Source organism: Pan paniscus, chromosome 22 (assembly GCF_029289425.2).
Source record: "Pan paniscus chromosome 22, NHGRI_mPanPan1-v2.0_pri, whole genome shotgun sequence".
NCBI classification, from domain to species: Eukaryota; Metazoa; Chordata; class Mammalia; order Primates; family Hominidae; genus Pan; species Pan paniscus.
The window spans coordinates 40,334,874-40,359,565 of record NC_073271.2 but is presented as its reverse complement, the minus strand read 5'-3'; the positions used below and the strand labels follow the sequence as shown (position 1 = coordinate 40,359,565).

At 57.4% G+C, this 24,692-nt stretch overlaps 2 protein-coding genes and 1 long non-coding RNA gene across 7 annotated transcripts in view; 1 reads left to right on the top strand and 2 right to left on the bottom strand.

Annotated features, from left to right (window-relative positions):
- Positions 1-2,397, bottom strand: part of TRPM2 (transient receptor potential cation channel subfamily M member 2) — a 133,099-nt gene extending 130,702 nt beyond the window's left edge. Inside the window, exon 1 of one of the 2 annotated variants that reach the window (XM_063601262.1) lies at positions 2,159-2,397. The gene's annotated coding sequence lies outside the window, so the exon portion shown is untranslated. The remainder of the gene's footprint in view (positions 1-2,158) is intronic. The other variant, XM_034948164.3, reaches the window with a different exon arrangement.
- Positions 2,398-11,406: 9,009 nt separating this feature from the next.
- On the bottom strand, positions 11,407-13,277 carry LOC129394974 (uncharacterized). The gene is made up of 2 exons (XR_008622457.2): positions 13,140-13,277; positions 11,407-11,655 (listed from the first exon to the last, which is right to left on the bottom strand). It is a non-coding gene; the product is annotated as an uncharacterized LOC129394974 (long non-coding RNA).
- CFAP410 (cilia and flagella associated protein 410) lies at positions 13,175-22,439 on the top strand. Of its 4 annotated transcripts, none has more exons than XM_008977554.5 (7): positions 13,175-13,492; positions 14,728-14,746; positions 16,441-16,487; positions 19,022-19,251; positions 20,270-20,441; positions 21,411-21,504; positions 22,004-22,439. In XM_008977554.5, exons 1-7 carry the CDS (start codon positions 13,416-13,418, stop codon positions 22,130-22,132), a joined length of 768 nt encoding a protein of 255 aa, XP_008975802.2. In that variant the 5' UTR covers positions 13,175-13,415; the 3' UTR covers positions 22,133-22,439. The 4 variants fall into 4 exon arrangements, with proteins under 4 accessions (XP_008975802.2, XP_003823890.2, XP_063457537.1 ...); XM_003823842.5 differs by having other exon boundaries at positions 13,186-13,492; positions 21,408-21,504; XM_034948085.3 differs by lacking the exon at positions 13,175-13,492 and adding an exon at positions 13,743-14,161 and having other exon boundaries at positions 21,408-21,504.
- The last annotated feature ends 2,253 nt before the right edge of the window (positions 22,440-24,692 follow it).

Below are 24,692 nucleotides of genomic sequence, written 5' to 3'. Positions count from 1 at the left end.
TGTCAGACAAGCCTTTGCTCTGCCGTCCCCTCATCACATTAGGTGACTGAGCCCCTCTTCGGGGCCACGCAGCTCGAAGCTCGGTGCCGGGCACTTGGGGCTGAGCTACTGGCTGCTGTCCTGGGGCAGGCACTCTCAGGCAACCCCACCTCCCCCTCTCCCTCCTCCCCTTTGCCCCTTGGCCACACTCATTCCGAGACCCGTAAACTTCACTGGCAGGATGGCAGGGGTGCCCTGCCCGGCCTTTTCCTGCAGTTCTCAGAGCAGATGTTGTGCCGCATGCCAGTGGGGTCTTTCCAGGGCCATGAGCTGTCCCCGCAGCCACTGGCCCAGCTTCACAACCAGCTTCCAAGGGAAGCAGAGGGGCAGAGATGTCCCCAGTGGCAGGAGGAAGAGGAGGCTCTAGAGAGATCGCAGTGGCACCACAAGGGGACCCAGACTGCAGGTGGCTCCCCAGGCAGGTGGTCCACCCTGCACGGGATGAGGATGGCTCCACGCTGGAAACGAAGACCCCAGCATCAGACGGGAGGGTCCACGGTGTGGGACTCTCTGCCTTAAGACCAGCATGTTCTGTTCACACGCTCATCTTTCAGGCAGCTGTCCACCTCAGCACAGCCCCTGGGGTCTTGTGCAGGTTCCTCTAATCCCAGCGGCAAGTGGGCCCTGGGAAGCAGGTCAGACCTGCTCCAGCACCACCCGACTTTGCAGGAGGCAGCCAGGAGCCCCTGTGAGCATCTGATGCCCGCTGTGGGGGGGCCAATGGCTCGACCCAGTGCCCAACAGGACGGGTGCCTCAGCCTCAGCCCAGGGGTGCAGAACCCTGAAAACCCAGGCCTGGCAACGACCTTCCAAGGGCCCATCCAGCCCTTTCTGGGGTTCTTCTACCCAAAATTACAGGCTCAATCCCTTTCTCACAGGTCACCTGAGAACAGCTTGGGCCACCCTGGTTCACAGCTAAAATTCTCCACAAGCAACTGGCACAGGTGTGAGTGTTGAGAGCACGCAGGTAGGAAATGAGCTTCCAGAAGACAGATGCATGAAGCAGGCCTGAGCAAGGCAAGGCCCCATGTGGGTGGATTTCCAAACCCAAGCCCTGCACAGAGCTATTCCCTGAGAAAGTGGTGCAGTGGAGCCCCAGGGAGTGTGGGTTGGGGTAGCGTTCCCTACCCTTCAGTGTTAGCCACTGAGCAGCCCCTCCCTCAGCCCCGGGGGTCCCGCATGGCAGGGGTGGCAGCGGGAAGACCACTACCACCATCACCTAGGCCGAATTCAAGAAGACTCGTTGGCACGCGAGCCCAGGACCAGGCGACTCAAGAGGATCCTGGTGTGCCCACCCGCCCCCAGCCAGCCCAGCCCAGCCCAGCAGATTCCCCGGGGAAATGGAAGGTTCTGTCTGGGCAGGGCGGGCCTCTGGCACCAGCAGGACTGGGACAGGCGCGCCCTGCACTCCCTCGGTACACCGTGTGGCCTCCCTGCCCTCTCTGGAGGTTGCTCGGGCATCTTCTGAAATCCCCGCGTGAAAGCCAGCGCTTCGGAGACTGGACAGGCAGAGGCGGGTGCGGGGACGGAGGAAGTAAGCGCCCCAGAAGCGGGCCCTGCTGTCCCGGCGGACGGGCAGGGGCACGAGGACGGCTGAGTCCCTCATCCCCGGGTCCCCTCGCGCCAGCCGGACAGGGTCGCTCCAGCGGCAAGGCGTCCCGCAGACAGACCGCACCCGGCTCCCAGTCAGCGCCCCGCGCCTCTGCGCACACTGGGTGCTCCAGTCCGCGCCCCGAACCCCACCGGTGCCCCTGCACCAGCGCCCCGAACCCCGCCCGCCCCTGCACCCCACCGCACCCTGCACCAGTGCCCGGAGCCCCTTCGCGCCCCTGCACCCCACCGCGCCCTGCACCAGCGCCTCGAGCCCCACCCGCGCCCCTGCACCCCGCCGTGCCCTGCACCAGCGCCCCGAACCCCGCCTGCGCCCCTGCACCCCACCGCGCCCTGCAGCAGCACCGGGGCCGGCCGCCTCGGTCCCCGCACCCCGCGCCCCTGCACGCACTCGGCACCCCGGTCCGCGCCCCTGCACCCCGCCTCAACCTTCACAAGCTCCCGGGACGGCCGCCTCAGTCCCCGCACCCGGGCTCGCGCCCTCGCCCCGGCCCCGGCGGGCACCTACCTGCTCGGCGTCACCCGCGTCCCGGCGCAGCACCGCCGCCCTGGCCCCGCGGGGCCGTCCACATCTCGCCCGAGCGTGCGCCGCGTGCCCGGTGCAGTGGAGCCGCCCGCAGCGCTCTGCGTCACTCAGCCCGGAGAGCGTCTCCCGCGCCGCGTCCCGCGCCCGCAGCTAGAGCCAAGGACACGCCAGGGAAGACTGGGCCCAGACACCCCGCCTGCGAGCCCGCCCTCCCCCAGAGACCTGGAACCGGACACTGGCGCGGATGTGTGCCTTCGGAGGGTTGGGCGCACGTGTGTCCTTTAAACCGGCGAGTGCCGCGATTATCTTTAAGCCCTGAATGGCCAACGGGAGCGGGAAAGGCAGGGCAGGAGTCGCAGGGGGACCTGGGCCTGAGTGAGACCCCCCCACAACGAGACTCAGGACCCCCTGCTCGAAGACCTCTGCAGCCCCCTCCCCCAGCACCCCAGATGTGGCCCCAAGCCAGGGACCATTCCCAGTGAGAGAGGCAGGACCCCAAGGCTGGGGCAGGCTCAGGGCCTGCTCCCTGGATGTGTCACAGTGGAGGGGACAGGAACAGCCAGAAAGATCAAGCCCAGCAGTCCCCATCGCAGCAGGTGCTGGCCATGGGGCCCCATGGATGTCTAACTCCACCCTGTGTGCTGCCCACTCTCTGGCTTGGGGAGGGACGGGGACTGCCCTCTGATGCCTGAGAAGGCGAATGCGCCTTTCCCAAGTGACCCAGACGCCCTTTCACCCCACAAAGCCACACTGTCCGCCCCTTCCTTGCCACCAGCGGGCGATACCCGGCTGCCATTCCTGGGCCCTGCTGGCCTCCATGTCCAGGGAAGTGAAGAGGTCCTGTGGCCTCTGATCTGGGAGGAGGGAGGGTGCCCCCAGACTACTGCCTGACCCGCCACACTCATTTCCTCCCTGGGTGTGCAGGCCTGCTGCCCAGACTACTGCCCAGAGCACACGCCTCTGGAAGGCCCTCCGCAGATGAGCCAGCCAGCGGTGCTGGCGCGCCCAAGGATGTCCACCATCTCACTAACCCACCATCCTGGTGCCTGCAAAGTGGTGGGAAGGCGGTCATAGCCCCTGGTGTAGGACAGCACTCAGGACACTGTCACCTCTTCCGGACACTGTGCTCTGCACAAGCATGGCCGGAAGCTGCCCTCCAGAGTGGCCAGCACGGTGTCCCCACACACCCGCAGCCGCGCCCTGCTGGACGGTACAGTCCTCCGCCCGGTCCACCCTGCGACTAGACACAGTGTCCCCACACACCCGCAGCCGCGCCCTGCTGGACGGTACAGTCCTCCGCCCGGTCCACCCTGCGACTAGACACAGTGTCCCCACACACCCGCAGCCGCGCCCTGCTGGACGGTACAGTCCTCCGCCCGGTCCACCCTGCGACTAGACACAGTGTCCCCACACACCCGCAGCTGCGCCCTGCTGGACGGTACAGTCCTCCACCTGGTCCACTCTGCAACTAGATGTGCTCGACGAGCACCCACTGCAGGAGTTGGGTCCTATGGCAACCAGCAACACCCCCAGAGAGGTGTCTTAGAGCCCCCTTAACAGACAAAGGAAGTGAAGACGCCCTCCCTTTCACCCGCTCCATGTCAGCAGAGCCCCATCCAGTGCCCCTGCCCTGGGTGCTTTCTGGCTGGAGAGCCATCTCGTTAACTAAAAACATACCGCAGGGCAGTTAATATTTTATAAGACAGTCGTAACTGCAGAGCCATCTGCGAGAGGGGCTGGGCGCTTGTTTCCAAGTATCCCTGGGCCTCTGTGGGAACATCATTTAAGGTGAAATAGGTACCAAGCTGACCATCTCTGATGAAATAGCCGGGCCCACATCGCCCTGGGAGCGGCTCCTGCCTTTCTAGAGAAGAACCGCACACTCCACAGAGGGCCATGTCTGTCTGCCTGGACGCTGCTGCAGTAGCAATTACGCGATATTCTTCCCATAAAAGAGAGGACACGCGACCATAAACCCCGATTGGCAGGTACCAATCTCCATGGAGAGTCCTCTCGAGTTCAGAGGAGAAAGCACTTGGCACAAAGTGTTTCTCACGGTGTGGGCACGAGGCCCAGGTAAAAAGGGCCCTGCTCTGGCAGCAGGAGGAAACCACAACTGGAGAAAAAGGCAGTGACAGGGCCGCAGGCACTGGTACACTCTGGTCCTGAGTGAGGCGCGGGAGCAGGTGACAGGCGGCGGGCTCCTCAGAGGACACTCCAGGAAGGAGGGAGGCCCCAGCTAGAGCAGGAGCAGCAAACTCTCTGCACAGGGCCGCATGGTCGCTGTGGCAGGCTTTGCCGGCCACGTGGTCTCTGTCCCAGCTCCTCGCCTCTGCCCTTGCAGTGGGAAGGCAGCCGTGGGCCATTCGGCTGACCCTGAACGACACAGGTTTCAGCTGCGGGGATCCACTTCTATGCAGATTTTCTTCCGCCTCTGCCACCCCTGAGATGCTAGACCACCCCCTCCTCTTCCCCCTTCTCCTACTCACGGGAAGACAGCAAGGCCTTTATGATGACCTGCTTCTACTTAATGTAAATATATTTTATCTTCCTTATGATTTTCTTAATAACATTTTCTTCTCTCTAGTTCCCTTTATTGTAGGAATACAGTTTATAATACAACATACAAAATATGTGTTGATGCTATCAGTAAGCCTTCCTTCTGGTCAATAGTGAGCTACTCATAGTTAAGTTTTGGAGGAGTCAAAAGTTATGCACAGATTTTCAACTTAAAGGGGTGTTGGAGCCCCCAACTCTTGAGTGGTTCGAGGATCAACTACATAAATGAATCAGTATGTTACGTGGTTTGGCTCTGTGCCCCACCCAAATATCATGTCAAATTGTAATCCCCAGGCCAGGCACAGTGGCTCACACCTGTAATCCCAGCACTTTGGGAGGCCGAGGCAGGCAGATCACTTGAGGTCAGGAGTTCAAGACCAGCCTTGTCCAATGGTGAAACCCCATCTCTACTAAAAATACAAAAATTAGCCAGGCGTGGTGGTGTGCGCCTGTAATCCCAGCTACTCGGAGGCTGAGGCAGGAGAATCACTTGAACCCAGGAGACAGAGGTTGCTGTGAACCGAGATCGTGCCACTGCACTCCAGCCTGGGCAACAGAGCGAGACTCTGTCTCAAAAAAATTGTAATCCACAGTGTGGAAGGTTATTGGATCAAGGAGGCATTTCTCATGAATGATTGAACACCATCCTCTTGGTGCTGTTCCCGTAATAGTGAATGAGTTCTTGCAAGACCTGGTCATTTAAGTGTGCGGCACCTGCCCCTGCCTCTCTCTCTTACTCCTGCCATGTGAGACGCCTGCCCGCTTTGCCTTCTATCATGATTGGAAGCTTCCTGAAGCCTCCCCAGAAGCAGAAGCCACCATGCCTCCTGTACAGCCTGCAGGACCGTATGCCAGTTAGGCCTCTTTTCTTATAAATTATCCAATCTGAGGGGTTTTTTAATAGCAATGCAAGAACGAACAAATACCATATAGCTGGGCACTAATATTAATTAAACTTTGCGGACTGGGCACGGTGGCTCACGTCTGTAATCCCAGCACTTTGGGAGGCTGAGGCGGGCAGATCACTTGAGGCCAGGAGTTTGAAATCAGCCTGGCCAGCATGGTGAAACCCTGTCTCTACTAAAAATACAAAAAATTAGCCGAACATGGTGGTGCATGCCTATTGTCATGTGCGTCCATGTGAAGAGACCACCAAACAGGCTTTGTGTGAGCAACAAGGCTGTTTATTTCACCTGGGTGCAGGCAGGCTGAGTCTGAAAAGAGGGTCAGCAAAGGGAGATGGGGTGGGGCTGTTTTATAGGATTTGGGTAGGTTGTGGAAAATTACAGTCAAAGGGGGTTGTTCTCTTGCGGGCAGGGGTGGGGGTCACAAGATGCTCAGCGGGGGAGCTTCTGAGCCAGGAGAAGGAATTTCACAAGGTAATGTCATCAGTTAAGGCAGGAATCAAGGTAATGTCATCAGTTAAGGTCATTTTCACTTCTTTTGTGATTCTTCAGTTACTTCAGACCATCTGGATGTATACGTGCAGGTCACAGGGGATATGATGGTTTAGCTTGGGCTCAGAGGCCTGACACCTATAGTCCCACCTACTCAGGAGCCTGAGGCAGGAGTATCACTTAAACCCAGGAGGGGGAGGTTGCAGTGAGCCAAGATCAGGCCCTTGCACTCCAGCCTGGGTGACAGACGGAGACTATATCTCAAAAAAAAAAAAAAAGAAAGAAAGAAAAAAAAACCCTTTATTTGCAAACAGATGGCGGGCCCAATCTAGCCAGTGGGCTGCAGTTTGCCGACACCTGGTCTAGAGCAGAGCTTCAGGCTGAGGGAACAGACATGTTTCTTTTCATCTCTGGAGTCCACAGAGTCATCTGCATTCTGGAAATATACAGCAGAACTGTTCTTAAAATGTGAAAGGACAGCGATGGATGCCACGCCAGGGTAAAGACTGCAGCCAGCGTGGCCACCGTGAACTCTCTGTCCCAGGCGCCCTTGCCCCAATGGCTCCCAGAACGGCAATTACGAGAACGAAGCTGGAAATGACCACAAGGCCTGAAGACCTCTCAGGACACTGAAAAAATATAAATCAACACGTGCTGCCTGTCCCTTCTCCCAGGCCTGGCTCTGACCTGCCACAGGGATCTGAACCATCTGCAGCACCAGCCGGGGGTCCTCAGTCAGCCGGGGGTCAGGCAGGCTACCCACCGCACTGGCTCCTGAGACCAAGGGAGAAGATTTGAGTTCCCAAGGGCATCTGGGAGGGGTGTGCTGCACCTGCCACCCGAGGAGTTCCAAAGTTTGCCTCAGGGATGTGGTGTGGAGCCCAGAGCCTCCAGGCTGGACCAGGTTCTGCCCCCGAGTGGTACCAGGTGGGTGGCGAGGCCAGCAACATGGGCAGGGGAGAGGTGGTCGCTCCGAGATCATGAAAACTTCAGCTCCGGAGCACGTTTGCTGACTCTCCATTTGTCTCCCTCTCCTCCTCTCCCCCTCTCCCTGCCCCCCTCATCCCTCACTCCTTGGGAGGCCATGTTGTGAGAGACCATGTTGCAGGGAGCGAAGCCTCCCACCGACAGCTTGTGGGGCAGCTGGGAGACCCCAGCCAGGTCCTCAGAGACGGCCCCCCCTCCCTCCCAGGAGGCTGAGCCCAGCCATGCAGCTCAGCTGCTCCAGATGCCTAAGCCTCAGAAACCGGGAGACAGCCATGTCTATTGTGAGCTGCTAAGTCTGGGGGTGATTTGTTATGCAATGCAGGTGACTAGGGTATCGGCTTGGAGGGGGTCTGGACTGGGGGTGTCACCTACGGGGCGAAGGTGGTGGAGGAAAGAAGAGACAAGGACGGGGCCTGGGGCGCATGGGACTCAGCGGCAGGTGTCATCAGGATAGCGTTTGCCTGAGTTGGGGGTGAGCCTGCCCTGCTGAGCCCTGCAGAGCTCCCAGCTGTCAGGGCAGGAGGGAGCAGCGGTTGATCCATGGTATCTTGTCCTCAGCAGTACCCCTAGCTGCAAGCCAGAAACCCCAACCCACTGGCTGAAACCACAAAGCGGGTATCGGCCCTGTGTGCCTGGTGACCGCGGTGGTGGCCTTGCTTCAAAGACTCGACAGGAAGCTCCTGTGTCCCCCACTCTCCATGTCTCTGGGAAGCAGGATCTGTGTGTGGCCCCCTGAGATTTACTGGGGAGCAGCATGCCTAACTCACCCCCTGTAAGAAGGGAGGCCCAGGGCTGGGCAGGGGGCCAAGGCTGTGACGTAGGTCCAGTGGAGCCTTCGTGAGCCCACCAGAGCTCTGAGGCCCGTGGCCGTCACACTGTGCCCCTGCAAGCACCCACAGACTGAGCCTGCTGGAAGCTTCCTACCATTGCTGGGGCCCAGCTCCAGCCTCACTAGCACTGAACATTCTGCCTGCTTGGCGTAGAAGAGCTCAGAAGGCACTGCTCTGAGACTTTTCTATCATCCCACATCTTACACCAACCTGAGGACTAAGCTCTGATTTTTTTTTTTTTTTTTTTTTTTTTGAGGTGGATTCTCGCTCTGTTGCCCAGGCTGGAGTGCAGTGGCGCGATCTCGGCTCACTGCAAGCTCCGCCCTCCAGGTTCACGCCATTCTCCTGCCTCAGCCTCCCAAGTAGCTGGGACTACAGGTGCCCACCACCACGCCCAGCTAATTTGTTGTATTTTTAGTAGAGACGAGGTTTCACCGTGTTAGCCAGGATGGTCTCAATCTCCTGACCTCATGATCTGCCCGCCTCGGCCTCCCAAAGTGCTGGGATTACAGGTGTGAGTCACCGCGCCTGGCCAGCTCTGATTTTTTTTCTTGCCTATATTCCTATCTAAGGGATATGAAGAGTCATGCCCTACAAACCATAAATTCTCATCAGACGGGTTTTATTTAACCCTATATGTCATAACTTACTTTCCAATCTGACTCTGGCATAACATGGCAAGGAATAAAATCAAAATATTTTACCCCGAAACATGTTTCCCTGCCATATTTTGAGACGCTCCTGCAAAGCCATCCTTTGTGGGAGAAAATGTGCATCTGGAAGGAATCTCTATTCACATAGCTTGATCTTTTTCTTCCAGGCCCTCCCAATCCTGAAGAGATTAACTGAGAGTCTAGCACCTTTTAAAGGTGTGAATAGGAAACATTCGTCATCGATTGTCTTTAAGGGCAGCCATTAAAGACTTCAAAAGAACCTTGGTCCCCACAGTCTTTTTTTTTTTCTTTTTTTCTGTGCAGTGGCGCAATCTCGGCTCACTGCAAGCTCCGCCTCCCGGGCTCACACCATTCTCCTGCCTCAGCCTCCCGAGTAGCTAGGACTACAGGCGCCCGCCCCCACGCCCAGCTCATTTTTTTGTTTGTTTTTTGTATTTTTAGTAGAGACAGGGTTTCACCGTGTTAGCCAGGATGGTCTCGATCTCCTGACCTCGTGATCCGCCCGCCTCGGCCTCCCAAAGTGCTGGGATTACAGGCGTGAGCCCCCGTGCCCAACGGTCTCCACAGTCTTTTATCTGAACCTGAGCATTTCCTTTCTATGGATCCCAGGTCTTTAGACAAACTCAACCCTCAACCAGAAAATGTTTAAATTCACCGATAGCCTGGAAGCCCCACTTTGAGTTGTCCCGCCTTTCTGAATCAAACCAATGTATTTCTTAAATGTATTAGATTGCTGTCTCATGCCTCCCTAAAAAGTATAAAACCAAGCTGTGCCCCGACCACCTTGGACACATGTTCTCAGGATTTCCTGAGGGCTGCGTCACGGGCCATGGTCATTCATATCTGGCTCAGAATAAATCTCTTAAAATATTTTACAGAGTTTGACTCTTTTTGTCAACACCACGATATAGAAGGTTAAATAAAACCCATCTGATGAGAATTTATGGTTTGTAGGGCATGACTGTCCATACCCTTTAGGAATTTGGGCAAGATAAAAAAAGAAAAATCAGAGTTTAGTCCTCAATTACTTCAAGGCCGAGAGTGAGTTCTGGCCTTGAAGTAATCTTGTTGGAGACAGAATGAGGTGTCCGGTCCCTTTCAGGAGCTGACCCCTGAAGCTTCCAAGCAAAGAGATGACCAGATAAGTGAGCATGGTGTGTGCTTAACAGGCATCCAGGTAAACTAAATGTGCATAAGGCCTGAGAGCACAGGATGGGAACGGAGTGGAGGTTCACATTCCCAGGCTGTATTTCAAGATGCAAGGTAACACAAGCAGCTTGTCTCAGTTACACCTTCAGACTAGGGTGAAGGAGGAGGAAAGGGGAAAGGGGAAAAAAGTTTTAAAACATGGTTTGAGGCTTAGCTGTGTGAAAGGAATATAAGCCTCAAGACCTTAAAATCACTAAGGCAAGGGAAAAATCAGCTGGAAAATGCATCAGGCAAACCTGCCTCCAGTTTTATTCCTAAATAAGATCGCTACAAAGATAAAAAGCTATGAAGCTCCCTCACAATTTGCCCACAAGGAAATTCCTTGTGGGCCTCAAGATCTTTACCCTCAAACAGTTCTGTTGAATTTCACCCTGGAATGTAAACTGTTAGCTGATCTTCACAGGTGTGGGACAGGAGGTCATCCCCCCGCTCACCGGAGACACATACCTATCTGTTTGCTTTCTCTGCCTTATTGTTTATGTAAAAATGCAGATTCACTAAGCTAGACCAAATTGTGTATTCAGTGAAAGGACTCAAAAGAATGCAATCTTTTGTCTCTTATCCACCGATGACCTGGAAGCTGGAAGCCTCCCTCCACCCCCACAACCCCACCCGGCCTTCAAGGTGTACTGCCTTTCCAGACTGAACTAATGTACATCTTTTTTTTTTTTTTAAGACGGAGTCTCGCTCTTGTTGCGCAGGCTGGAGTGCGATGGCACAGTCTCGGCTCACTGCAACCTCTGCCTACCGGGTTCAAGCGATTCTCCTGCCTCAGCCTCCAAAGTAGTTGGGATTACAGGCGCCCACTGTCAGGCCTCTGAGCCCAAGCTAAGCCATCATATCCCCTGTGACCTGCACGTACACATCCAGATGGCTGGTTCCTGCCTTAACTGATGACATTCCACCATAAAAGAAGTGAAAATGGCCTGTTCCTGCCTTAACTGATGACATTGTCTTGTGAAATTCCTTCTCCTGGCTCATCCTGGCTCAAAAGCTCCCCTACTGAGCACATTGTGACTCCCACTCTGCCCGCCAGAGAACAACCCCCCTTTGACTATAATTTTCCTTTATCTACCCAAATCCTATAAAACCGCCCCACCCTTATCTCCCTTCACTGACTCTCTTTTCAGACTCAGCCCACCTGCACCCAGGTGAAATAAACAGCTTTATTGCTCACACAAAGCCTGTTTGGTGGTCTCTTCACATGGACGCGAGTGAAACCCACCACCGCGCCCAGCTAATTTTTTGTATTTTTAGTAGAGACGGGGTTTCACTATGTTGGCCAGGCTGGTCTCGAACTCCTGACCTCAGGCGATCCACCTGCCTCAGCCTCCCAAAGTACTGGGATTATAGGCATGAGCCACTGCGCCCGGCTTAATGTACATCTTATACATATATTTTTTCTTCTTTTTCCATCTTACACATATTGATTGATGTCTCATGTCTCCCTAAAAATGTATGAAAGCAAGCTGTGCCCCAGCCACCCAGGGCACGTGTCGTCAGGACCTCCTGAGGCTGTGTCATGGGCTTGTCCTTAACCTTGACAAAATAAACTTTCTAAACAGATTGAGTCCTGTCTCAGATATTTTGGATTCACAGCTGCTAAGCTGCTCGGTTACAAGTGAAGGCTCATAGGTTAGGGGTTATTCAAAGGTAGTTTGGTGAACAGGGGGCTAGGGCATGGAGAGTGCTGATTGGTTAGGTGCGAGATGAAATCTAGCTGTCCTTTTGGTCCTTTTGTGCTGCATGGCTTCTGGGTGGGGCCACAGGAGCTGTTGGCAAGACATCTAGCTGGTTCCATCCGTGTCAGACGTGCAAGAAACCTGCAAAGATACAATAGTGATGTTCTACAATAGTGATGTTACCTGAAGGAGTAACTGGGGAAGTAGCTTATCTTGTGACCTCCAGAATAATGGCTGACGAATGTTTACATCGCATCTTAGTGGAATTCATGCTCCTCTATCTTTCTAGGCTGGTAGTGTAACCGCCCAATGGGTTCGCCTTGCCCACTGCCTAGACAGAACCGATTTATCAAGACAAGGGAATTGCAATGGAGAAAGAGTAATTCACACAGAGCTGGCTGTGCAGGAGAGCGGAGTTTTATTATTACTCAAATCAGTCTCCCCAAGCATTCGGGGATCAGTGTTTTTAAGGATAATTTCGCGGGTATGGGCTCAGAAAGTGGTGAGTGCTGATTGGTCAGGTCGAAGATTAAATCATAGGGGCTCAAAATGAGTTCTGGCTGACTTCTGTCCCTGGGTGGGATCACACACATGGTTGAGCCAGATTATCCGTTTGGGTGGTGTCATCTGCTGCCTCTGAATGCAGGGTCTACAAAATATTTCAAGCACTGATCTTAAGTTTTGCAACAGTGATGTTATTCCCAGAAGCAATTTGGGGAGGTGCAGACTCTTGCCGCCAGAGGTTGCATGGCCCCTAAACTGTAATTTTTAATCTCGTAGCTTAATTTGTTAGTCCTACAAAGGCAGACTGGTCCCCAGGCAAGAAGGGTTTTTTTGGGAAAGGGCTATTATAAATTTTGTTTCAGTTTAATCTATAAACTAAATTCCTTCCCAAGGCTAGTCTGGTCTACACCCAGGAATGAACAAAAGCAGCTTAGAGGATAGTAGGAACATGGGGTGGGTTAGGAGATCTTCCCCTGTCATAATTTCTTCACTTGTGATTTTTGCAAGGGCGGTTTCAGTGGTCTCATTAGCTTTACAAAGGCTGTTTAGTTTTGAGGAAGGGCTGCTATCACTTAAACTATAAATGTCTCCCAAAGTTACCTTTGCTTATCCAGGAATAATTAAGGGCAGCTTTAAGGCCAAAGGCAAGATGGGGGTTGGCCAGATCTCCTTCAAGGCCATCCTTCTCTCACCAATACAATTTTTTGCAAAGGCGGTTTCAGAACGTCAGAACGCCAGAACGCCTGTCTTAATGTAACTGTGGCCCAGGTAACGATGTTTAGAGGGTCTTATCTGATTTCTAAAAGGCTGAAATGCTTGTAAGGGCTCTGCTGGACCTGCCCGTGCGTCTTTCCTATAAATGCGTCTTTTCTGTAAATGCTGAGAAGAAGGGAGACAAGGAATCAACACAGCCCCAGGGCTGCCCTGGGTTTATTCCAAGAGTTTGAATCGCGTAACTTGGAGCTGTGTAGCGCCCATCCCATCCACGCTAGGCCTGCGCTCAGAGTCAGGCCTAGGCACTCGGCCATGATGCGCGTCGGACCGAGCCCACCCCGCTCGGTTCCTGGGAGCAGCAGTTCAGCCCTCACTGGGCCGACTCGGGGACCGCCCCCTGCACCCACCCTCTGCTCGCTGCGCGCTTCCGGGGTCGCGTTAGAATCGCGTCAGAGCCGGGCGCCCTAGGCCGCGCATGAGCAGGAGCAGAGCCAACGTGTCAGCGGCGCCCAAGCGGCCCCAGCGGGCTCGCGTCGCCCCGCTCTCCTCACCGAGCCGCCAATGGGCTCAGGATCCGCCCCTGACGACGCGGGCCCCGCCCCTGGAGACACGCGCCGCGCAGTCGTCACCCGCCCGGGATCAGGAGGCCGGGGGCGCCCGCCGGTCGGGCCTGGGCGGCCGCCATGAAGCTGACGCGGAAGATGGTTCTGACCCGGGCCAAGGCCTCGGAGCTGCACAGCGTGCGCAAGCTCAACTGCTGGTGAGGCGGGGCCTGGCCGCGGCCGCCCCGGGGTGGGGGGAGGAGCCGGGGCGGGGCGAGGGCGGAGCCGGAGGGAGGAGCCGGGGCGGGGCGAGGGCGGAGCCGGAGGGAGGAGGCGAGGCGGGGCGGGGCAGGGCGGGGGCGGAGTGGAAGGGGGGAGGGGCAGGGACGAGGGCGGCGAAGGAGCCGCGGGTGAGGGAGGGGAGGAGGCCGGGGGTCGGGGTCGCCTGGGCCCCCCCCATTTCCCGGCCCGCCTTTGCCCCGGCTGCCCTGTGGGCTGGGTCTGTTGTCTGGGGTTGCCAGCAGTCACTGGGACCAAGTCGAATGGGAGAGAGAACTGAGCTCTCCAGGACTGAGTCAGGAAACACGTTGGTAATCAGTACTGGGGGCGGCCGTTCCCAGGGTACTCCTAGCAGGTGACAGGAAGGGACGTGGGTGCGGTGGGACCCATGCAGGCTGAAAGGCGGGTAATGCTGAGTCTCACTGAGCCAAGGAAGACCAGGAGCTTCCAGAAGAGGGAGCCTGGAGTTGAGGCCTGCAAGATCTCCAGGGTTCCCTGGGGACTCAGCAGAGTGACCGCGCCGTGTCAACTGGCCGCACCGTGCAGGCGGGTGTGGGGGTCAGCGAGAGCAGACGCCTCCTCCCAGGGGTGTCCGCAGACTGCCCGGAGTGAGCTCTTCCCTGTTAATTAAAAAGCTTTTCTCTCTGCCCTGGCATATCTGGTGTTTTGGCTACAATTCCCGTGTCATTTGCTTTCAATAATGCATTTCTTTGTTTTGCATGGGGTGGTCAGTACTCCCACTAAGCTGGGAGAAACAACAACCCTATTTCAGGCTTTTAAAGTTTGCTTCATAAGTTGCCTGTTCAGCCTTTGAACTTGGCCTCTTATAAAGACGCCCTTGTTTATGTCTGTCAGTGAGAGAAATGAACCTTCTGCTACTCAGGGACCATGAGGAAGAGTTCATCTTTTTGTGTCTTACAAATGGAGCAACCCTGCTGCTCCTTATCTAAAAAGTACCACCCCAACGTCAAACATACAGTTTAGCTGAAAATCAGCTAAAACAATTGTTTATACCTTTGCCAGTTATCTGGGCAACCTTCCTTTTTTGCCATGCCATTAAAATCCTAGAATCTTAAGGTTTGTAGGGAGTCATCGGTGATTTTTGGAATTTTTGTCTTCAGTGTTTTTTATTCAACTTTAACAAAATTAAAGTATGTATCTTTTCTCTCCCCAGGGGCAGCCGCCTCACAGATGTAAGTATTGCCTCACAGATGTAAGTATTGCACTGATCATCTCCAAATAGCCTCAACCCAAATGTTGTAGCTTCTTTCCCAAGAGAATTTTTAAGTTGACAAAACTGCACCTATCAATTCAGTCCCACACTTGGTACTTTGTTCACTTAGCGGTTTTCATTCTGCAGAACCACTAATGGAAAAACAATTCTCTAGTGCCAGGCTTATTTTGCAGTTCCCGTCAACATCCCTATAAATGAAACACCCTTTGTCACTTGGTCGCAGAGGAGGGGAGCAATAGTTTGGAACTTGCTCTCACCTGGAAAGGAATCCCAGGAGGGCTTGTTTTACTTTGTTACGGGGAAGTTGAAGGTCTACACCCCCTCTTCTTGGTCACATCTAGCCTTGTACCCCCCTGCCGCTGCCCCAAAGGCAGGCAGAGAATAAGCCCTGCTGGGAGAACTTGAGTGTGTGCGTCTGTGAAAGATTTTTTTCTTCTCTCCCTCATTATCTTTCTCAGTCCAAAATGTCCCCAACTTACACAGGGATCGCATACCAATTGTTTCTTTCTTTTTTTTTTTTTTTTTTACACAGAGTCTCTCTGTTGCCCAGGCTGGAGTACAGTGGCACGATCTTGGCTCACTGCAACCTCCGCCTCCCGGGTTCAAGCGATTCTCCTGCCTCAGCCTTTGAGTAGCTGGGACTACAGGCACCCACCACCATGCCTGGCTAATTTTTGTACTTTTTAGTAGAGATGGAGTTTCACTGTGTCGGCCAGGCTGGTCTCAAACCCCCTGAGTTCAGGTGATCCACCTGCCTCAGCCTCGCAAAGTATTGGAATTACAGGTGTGAGCCACCATGTCCAGCCCAATTATTTATCTCTTTATTTTCCTTTGTTTTTTTAATTTGAACTGTACCTTTTCTTAAAGACAAAAAAAAAAAAAAAAGCCTGGATACGTGGCACCTGGATGTAATCTGTTTTGTGCTGTAACTGAAATACTGCATGTTTAGCAGTGAATATACAAACGTACCATGTCCATAGACACGAGTCCCTTATACATGGGACGCATCTGACCAGGCTGTGAGCTGCTGGTGCCATGCCTGGCGTATGGTGGGCTCTCACATATGTGGGAGCTTTGCAGGTTGTGAGGCTTTGTGGACCACCCCGGGCACCTCACCCCTGAATTGACAGTACCAATGTGATCTGAGATCCAGTTTCAAGCCTGTCTTCCTTTTGGCCTAGACCTGTTATCAAGAAGGGATTTCCATCCTTTCCTTGCTTTCTATCCCTGCGTAGGGGACATTGGGGTCCCCTTACCTGATGTCCTTTGAGGGCATCTAAAGTAATGAATGCTCTGTCTCCACTGCTGGCAGCATCTGACAGCAACGATGCTGTTGTAAAATTTAATAAAGACAGAGTGCGTGCAAGGAGGAGCCTCACATTTCTCCTTCAGTCTGCGGGGCGTCTGGGCTGCAAGGTGGTGTCAGGGGAACCTGGCATACTCGTGGGCATTCACCCTGGGCACACTGGCTGAGCAGGGCCGCTCCCCTCAGGCCCTGGGCATTCACCCTGGGCACACTGGCTGAGTAAGGCCGTGCCCCTCAGGCCCCGGAAGTGGGTTGGCCATGGCTTCGACAGTTCTCTGTGGCTGATGGCAGTGCGGCCGCGATGCCCTGCTGTGCCATGCTTGCTGGTCATGTTCTTTTCCTCCTAGATCTCCATTTGCCGGGAGATGCCCAGCCTGGAGGTGATCACGCTCAGGTACCTCGCTCCTGCTGTCATGCTCAGCCTGGGGCCTGGAAGCCGGGGCAGAGCCTCACATCCCTCCAGTGGGACCCAGCACTGTGACATAACCTGGAAACTTCCAACACAGACTGAGGGCAGCTTCCAGAAGGGGAGGGGCCAGGACAGCGAGAGCTGGGCCTAGTCTGTGGCCCCCATGTTCAACCCTCCTTCCTCAGAGCCTCACCTGGGCCTCCTGATGGCTCCTGTCCCCTGCCTGCCCTGCTGTACCCCTGCCCACCCTTGGCCTGTGTGCTCCGACAAGCCATTGCTGTGTTCACTGGGCCAGTCGGTGGTGGAGCCCTCCTAAGGATTCACGGTGGCCCGCCCTGGCCGCCCCCACGGTGGCCACATCTGCCCTGGGACCCCCAAAGTCCTGGCCTGTTCTGCCCCCCAGTGCCACCACTGCCTACCAGTTTCTCTGCACCCCATGACCTGTGCCCGTCTTCTGGGGTCACTGCCCTCCCAGCAGACTTAGGGAAGCTTGAATGAACAAACGTTACTGGACTTTCAGGCAGTTGGGGTGTATTTGGGGGCTCTGGGGAAGAGAAGAGCTCCCTTTATCCCTGAATTCACTCCTGCCTACTGTGGGACCCAGGGAGGGAGCAGACGCTCATGGCTCACCACTGCCCACCAGACGCTGGATGGGCGCCTTCTGTGGTTTCCGCATTTAAAAGCTCACAAGGGTTTAAACCCTGTGGGGAAGGCCCACCCCTCTGGCAGCTCAGAAGTCTCCAGGGCTTGCCCTCTGAGAGTGGGTGTTGCAGGCCCCTGGTCCCTGACTGTGACCTACCTTCTTGATCTCACAGGCAGCCACGGGGTAGGCCAGCCCCTGCCCATCCTCCGTAATGCCCTCCGAGGTTGGCATTGCCATGTTGATGCCCGTGCCCAGCCTGCTGCCCGCCATGGGCTGAGGCCAGTCCATCTGGTGTTCAGGCATCCCCAGCGTGGGCACCAGCCTGTCCTGCCCGAGCCTTGCTGAATGAATGAAATGGGCTTGGAGGCATGCTCATGGGTCAAATCTCAGCCCTCCCATCTATTGGCTGGCTAACCTTGGGCGAGGCATGGCCCTCTCTGTGCCTCAGTTTCCTTTCTGTAACATGGAGGTATTACAAGTGCCCACCCCACAGGGAGACGAGGAGGAGATGGAGCCCGAGTCCAGAGGTTGAGCAGGGGTGCGCGTGCCCGCCCAGAGATTGAGCGGGGGGGGGGGGGGGGCGCGTGCCCGCCCAGAGGTTGAGCGGGGGGGGGCGCGTGCCCGCCCAGAGGTTGAGGGGGGGGTGCGCGTGCCTGCCGCGGTGCTCGTTTCACTAGTCAGGCGACACAGTGAGGCTGGGATTTCAGGCCTGCCTCCGAAAGGCTTACCTGACAGGGAAACGTGGAGCTTGTGGTTCCCACGGTGGCAGGAAGCTTGGGGCGGGGCTGCGGATCCAGCCCTATCCCTGCCGCTCACTGAGTCACCCAGGGACCACAGGGCTTCCGAGCATCAGGCCGCTCGTGTGTGGGGCCATTTCTGTCACATCTCGGGAGGGACAGGACCCCAAGGGTGTTGACCGAGCTCAGGTGCGTGGTGCCTGCACGCCTGACTGCACTGGAGCGGAGCAGGAAGCCTCGAGGCCGCGGACGCGGCCCGCACATCACGCTGCTGCCTGTGCCTGAGGCAGACCCCATCCTGGAAAGAGTCCCACAGCCTGAGTTTTGCTCTTGGTAAAATGGGGCGGCCTCATAGCTAGGAGCTGCATGAGACGATACCTGGGAAACCCCGAGTGAAGGGATGGCATGGGGAGGGGGGCTCAGCACGGCAGGCTGCCCATGGGGGCCTGATGACCGCCCTTCCGAGGCGCCTGCCGGACGCGAGTGCAGCCCTCCAGGCAGGGGGCCCTGGCTCCGCGCCTTTGAGGGCCTGCGGGAGCGGCGCCGCGTGTTCGCTTGTGGAGGGGACGGACCCCACGCTGTCGGGTAAAGCCTGCAGGTCTCCGCTCCAGGCCTGCTGTTTCTCTACTTCTCTGACGCGTCCACATTCTGTAGAATGGAAATGAGGCCCATCCCCAGTGTTGCCGCCCTCAAGTGGGGGTTTGGAAGGTCCGTGCTCACTCCCATGTCACATGGAGCTGGCTCCTAGTTTTTGCCATGAGTTTTCCTGGCCGCTCCCTGCTTTGGGGCAACGTGATATGTCCCTTGAGAGGCCTTAATTTTCCTCACCTGTGAAGGAGGGCCACATCCCCCGCCTCCCGCACTCTAGCGCCCTGAGGAGCTGATGTGGAGCGTCGGGCCAAGGGGCTGTTGCTGGTGGGGTCCACCCCAGTCCGCCTTTGAGTTCAGGGCCTGGCCTTCCTACAGCTCTCTCCTCGGCCCAGGTCCTGCTGCACGTGACTTGTGACATCCGATTTGGGCTTCTCAGGAGAGGGCAGGGACACAGGTCCCATGAGTGCCTTTTACTGGGGGTGGGGATTGAGAGGTGGCCCTGGGGGCCCTGGCCACGTCCCTCGCTGACTGTGCTGGTCTCCGTGCAGTGTCAACAGCATCTCCACCCTGGAGCCTGTGAGCCGGTGCCAGCGCCTGAGTGAGCTGTACCTGCGGAGGAACCGCATCCCCAGCCTGGCTGAGCTCTTCTACCTGAAGGGGCTGCCGCGTCTGCGGGTGCTGTGGCTGGCCGAGAACCCGTGCTGCGGCACCAGCCCCCACCGCTACCGCATGACCGTGCTGCGCACCCTGCCGCGCCTACAGAAGCTGGACAACCAGGGTAGGTGGCCGCAGCGGAGTCACCGGCCCTCCCAAAACAATCCCTGGAAGGGGATGTTCCCAGCCCTCTTTTCTCTTTTCCTTTTCTGCAAATACCTGGTCTGGCGGGACATAGATACGTCCTGTGAAGTCTCCTCCAGAGGCTGTTCCCCTGGCTTCTGTGTCTCCTCTTGATCCCGCCACCCGAATGCAGCAGCGCAGCGTAGGGTCCCTCCTGGGACTGACAGTTTGCGTATCCCCCAACGACCGCAGGACCTGGTAGCAAAGCAAAAGGGTTCCTTCTTTTGCTTCTGTGAGTAGCAGCCCTGCTCTGACCATCGCCATGCGCCATGGCGAGCGGGGGCGTCAGTATCTGGCAAGCAGCGTCGCACTGGTCCACAGGGACTGGGCAGGCTCCACGGGCCACTGTGAACCTAGGGTGGCGGTGCCATCGCGCCCCTGCCATGGGGAGGGGCCGTCCCAGCACCGCAGTGCCTGCTGCTGCGCTCCACCTATTGGAGGCGCTCGTGCCTCCTCTAGCCAGCGCCAGCACCGACACAGTTTTCCAGGCTGTGGTTTCATGCTGTTTGTTCATCCTTGGCATTCTCAGCACACTAGTGTCTCATCCTTGTCAGGTATACGGACACTACTATTTTCTCCCAGACAATTTTATTGATATTAATAATATAAACTTCAGGGAAATTGATATATGAGAGAAATGGAATAAATTCAATATGGTCTGTTCCTTTTTCTATTGTGTCTTAGTTGAGGTTTTGAGGAGTATTTGCTTCTGGCCAAGGCTGGTGTTGAGATTCCTGAGCAGCCCTCCCCCATCTGTTGTGTGTCAGCCTGTGCCAGGCTGGGGATGGGACAATGAGGAACCGGCTCCTACTCTGGGAGTTGTCCCTGGAGGTGGATACACGTGCATGCATTTCACAAGCAGACTGTGCCTGAAGCCACAGTGAGGACGGGAGCTGCAGTGCGTGTGGCCTGCACGTGGGTGAGGCCACTCATGCTGTCTTCTGTCTTTCATCCCAAAGCTGTGACGGAGGAGGAGCTGTCCCGTGCACTGAGTGAGGGAGAGGAGATCACTGCGGCCCCAGAGAGAGAGGGCACAGGCCACGGCGGCCCCAAGCTATGCTGCACACTGAGCTCCCTCAGCTCCGCTGCTGAGACTGGCCGGGACCTGCTGGACAGCGAGGAGGAGGCAACGTGAGGCTGGAGGGCAGCGGGGACTCCGCAGCCCATCCCTGTCCCCCAGGGTCCTCCCACGGGGAGTGAATGGGGCTTCCCATGAGCTGCGTCTCTGGGAAGTGAGGGAGAGGGGTTATCCGGGGGGAGTGTCTGTTCTCATCCATATTCTCTGGGAGTGACTCAGTGCCCAGGTAGTGATTTCAGTGGCAGGTCCATGTTTTGCCCAACAGCGGATGTGCCAGGGAGCAGGAGAGGGGGTGAGCCAGGCCCCGTGCCCTGGCACAGAGAAGGCTCACAACACCGGAGCTCGTGAGGTGCAGGGAGCCCCTGGTGGGGGGTGTGGCCTAGGGCCACAGTGACTGGAATGGTTTGTGGGCACGGCCATCAGTGCCCGTATGGCCTTGGGCCTGGGGGCCGTGGAGGGGCCACAGGACTGACTCTGCAGTGAGACGCCAGCGCCTCCCAGGGCAGTTGGCAGTGGGTCACGAACGCATTTGACAGAAGCTGGGCACTTCTCTCCTGCTTGGCAGATCACACCCGCTGCTGGTGCCTGTGGTGGGGGCATCGGGATGTGATCTCTGTTAGGCATCTGCCGTCTGGCACAGGGCCTGACCCCATGGTCAGGAGCTCTCCCCCGGCATTTGTGTGTTCGGGTGCCCCCCACCCTGCCCCCGAAGCCCTGGGTGGAAGGTATTACAGCTGGGGAGCCCCAGGGTGCCGGGAGGGCGCCCCACAGGTGAAGTAAGTGCCGAGCTCTCCAGGAGCTGCCATCTGTAGCCCCTGACCTCCCGGGAGTTGCCTCCCTTCTCTTGCCCCCGTGTGCCAGGTGGGATTTGTATGAGCCCCTCCTTTGCTTGGATGCGACCCGCAGACAGGGTTTGCAGAGGCCCCCCCGGGTGCCACGAGCCCCCCCCCCCGGGTGCCACGAGCCCCCGCCGGTGCCACGAGCCCCCTGACCCTCACACGCCTTTGTCTCCCTCTCAGCAGCGGCGCCCAGGATGAACGTGGCCTGAAGCCGCCTTCCCGGGGCCAGTTTCCTTCCCTCTCAGCCAGGGATGCCTCGAGCAGCCACAGGGGCAGGGTGAGTGGCGGGCCGCTAGGGGCCGCGGCTGCCTCTGCCCACTGCACCCACTGCACAGAAACTGTGGGGAGGGAGCATGGAGCCTCACAGGGCCCCGTGGGGAGGGAGCATGGAGCCTCACAGGGCCTTGAAGAGCTGTGCCCCAGGGGGAGCTGCGTGTGCGGGTCTGTGAATGCGCACACACGTGTAACACGTGCCCCGCACGGAGCCATCCTGGCCCCTCAGCCTCTGCTGCTGTCCTGGTCTGTGGAATGTGGGCCCAGGCCCTGCTGGGCTGAGGGCAACAGGAGTCACGTGGAAGAGGCGCCACACACGCGTCCACAGGCGGGGCTCCTCCTCTGCTCAGATTCTCCGAGTGTGCCGGTCAGTCACTTGGACGGCCCACACCCCCGGGACCAGTTGCTCCGTGGTGGGGCGCCGCTGGCCAGGCCCCAGCCCTTGTGGAGGGAAGCAGCCTCGCCGTGCCGGGTGGGCTTAGTCCACACCCCTCTGCCCTCAGAACGTCCTGACTGCCATCCTGCTGCTGCTGCGGGAGCTGGACGCAGAGGGGCTGGAGGCCGTGCAGCAGACTGTGGGCAGCCGGCTGCAGGCCCTGCGTGGGGAAGAGGTGCAGGAGCACGCCGAGTGACCGCAGGACCTGAGCGCCGCTCCACCCTCCACGGGGACCCCAGCGTCTTCCCCAGCCCCCGGGAGCTGGAGGGTGGCTGCCACGGCCGCAGCCCCGGCCCCACACAAAAGCCTCCCCGGTTTGCCACATCGGCCGAGGGCAGGAGTGGGTGTTAGGTACTGGCTAACCGGGGTGGTGGAGATGCCTGTCCACACCACTCCTGTCCCCAGGACTCCCCTTCTGTGGTCTGGAGGTTCTAGGCTGGCCTGGGCTCTTAAAGGGAGGATTTTGCAGGCTGTCCTCCCTAATAAAAGATTTTCCCAAGGTTGATCTGGAGGTGACATTTCCCAAGGCATGGTTGTGGCAGTCTTCCTGAAAGCAAGGGCCGTTTCTCCACAGAATGAGGAGGTCTTCACGGATGCCTTTGCCGATTCCAGCCCTTGGTCCTTGGATAGATTTCTGTTGGGCAAGGGAGACTTCGAGAATGCTGGCACCCATAGCAACATCTACCCTGAGCTGCTCAGCAGGCAGCAGCCTCCCGCACCCATAGGAGAGAGTTTTGTTTTCTTGGCCGGGCTGGGCAGGTGCGCCTTCCTTTCTCTCTCCTGTGAAGAACTGCAGGAGGGCCCTCAGCTGTGAGGTTGTGGATGAACAGGCCTGTTCGCCCTGGGGTCCGGGCCTGGCACAGGAAGCAGCTGGACTAGGGGAGTCCTTGGAGCATCTGAGAGGGGTTTTCTTTCCTCTGGGAAGAGTCGCAAGTCTTATGAGGATGCCACAATCTGGGCAGTGACCCGCGGCCCTGGGGACCTTCCTAGTGCCCCCCAAAACCAAGGAAGCATTCACGTGAGATGGGGAGTCAGCCTTCCAGCTGGTGTGTAGGAAAGCCAGGTCCCTGGGCCCTTGTCCCGTGTGGGGTTGAGATCCAGATCTCCATGAGATATTCCCATCTTCCGCCGAGCGGTGATGCGTGACCGTGTGTGCAGGCCGCTGTTCTCCCAAGCTTGGGGCCATGCTGTGCCACTGTCACCAGAGCCAGCTGCAGCACTGGGGCAGCCACTGTCGCCGGACTTGGGGAAGCCCAGGGTGAAGACAGTCGCTCATCCGTGCAAGCTCTCCCGAAGGGATGCGAGCTCTCCAGAAGGGGTGCAAGCTCTCCAGAAGGTGTGTGATCTCTGAGCAGTGGGGAGTGGAGTCACCACTCGGGACATAGAGGGTGGACAGTTCAGGCCTGTGTCTGCCTCCTTGGGACTGTGGAGTGGGTGCCCTCAGTAAAGCGCTTTGTTGGAATGGTTGAGGTCGTTTTAAATGGAGTCCCTTCCACTTCCCCCAACATGGGCTGCCGTGGACATGCGGGGCTTACACCGGCGCCCTCCTGCCCCACATCGTGCACACCTTGGGTGGGACCTGTGGGGGCAGCTGCCTGCCTTCAGCCCCACGGTTCCCCCTACCCCGTCCCCACCATTGCCGCCTCCTGCCTGTTCCCCTCCCGGCACCTCCTCACCCAATGCCCCCAGCCATGGAGGACAGCCAGAAGCACGTCCAGCCCGGGGCACCCCACAGTCCCACTCCACTCCTCCCCAAGTCACCCCAAAAGTGGGTTCTCAAGCCGAGCAGCACTGGTATCACACTCTGTCCCATTCACCCAGTTCACAGGAGAGGACCAAGGGCCCAGGAGGTCGCGTCACTCTGCCCGAAATGCCAGAAACGCCAACTCCACGCAGCCAGAAGTGGGCCTGACGCAGGTGCTCGCCACAGCACGTCGCCCAGGAGGGAGGCGGCCACTGTCCCGGGCATCAGCCCAGGCGACCACCTGGGTGCAGCAGCTGAGTGGCAACTGAACAGGTTCTAACACCTCATCAAGCAGGGCAGGCCGAGGGGGGTCTACTCAGAACTGAGTCCTGATCCCAGACGGTGTGACACAACGGAGGCCCCCAGAGCATGCCTGTGTGGTTCCCTGGGCCTGTGAACCTGTTTCTCTGTTCCTTTGAGACAGAGCTGCAGACCCAGGAGCACTGTCCTTGGACAACTGTCCACTCCTGGGCCTGGCCCCAGGATGGCCCAGCTCAGAATGAACTAGAAGGCCACTAGGTGTGGGCCCCTCCACCCCAGCTCGAGTTAAGCAATCTGGAGGCCTCCGGCACTAGGGCCAACACAGTGAGGGGCTCTTGGGAATATCAAGGTGCCCGAGGGCAAGAGGGTCCCCAGCCCCTTCACCAGGTCCCTAGGCCACCCCACTGGCCTGAGCTCAACCAGGAGACTGCCCAGGGGCCCTCAAAGTGGCCCTTAGGCCCCTCCAAGCCAGGGTCTCCCTTGAGACACCTCCTGTGTCCCAAAACCACATCCCCAGGGTGGCACTGCAGGCAGGAAGCAGCCCTCTTGGGCAAGCACCTCCCACGTTCATGATGCAGAGCATGGGCTTCGACGCTGAGGTTAACAGGCATCCTGCAAGCAGGGCGTCCACCACCCCATAGCCACCTGCAGGACTCAGCCCTAGCCCCTGGTGGGCGCAGCTTTGCGCTGCCTTCTCTTCCCCTCTTGCGTGTCCACCATCAATGTCTCCTGGATACTGGCTCAAGCCAGC

Excerpts from the sequence above, each read along its gene's own strand:
- CFAP410 (XM_063601467.1), top strand. The coding sequence starts at position 13,416 with ATGAAGCTGACGCGGAAGATGGTTCTGACCCGGGCCAAGGCCTCGGAG. Across the intron at positions 19,252-20,269 it reads ACAGAAGCTGGACAACCAGG|CTGTGACGGAGGAGGAGCTG; the intron begins GTAGGTGGCCGC and ends TTCATCCCAAAG. Across the intron at positions 20,442-21,407 it reads GACAGCGAGGAGGAGGCAAC|CAGCGGCGCCCAGGATGAAC; the intron begins GTGAGGCTGGAG and ends TCTCCCTCTCAG.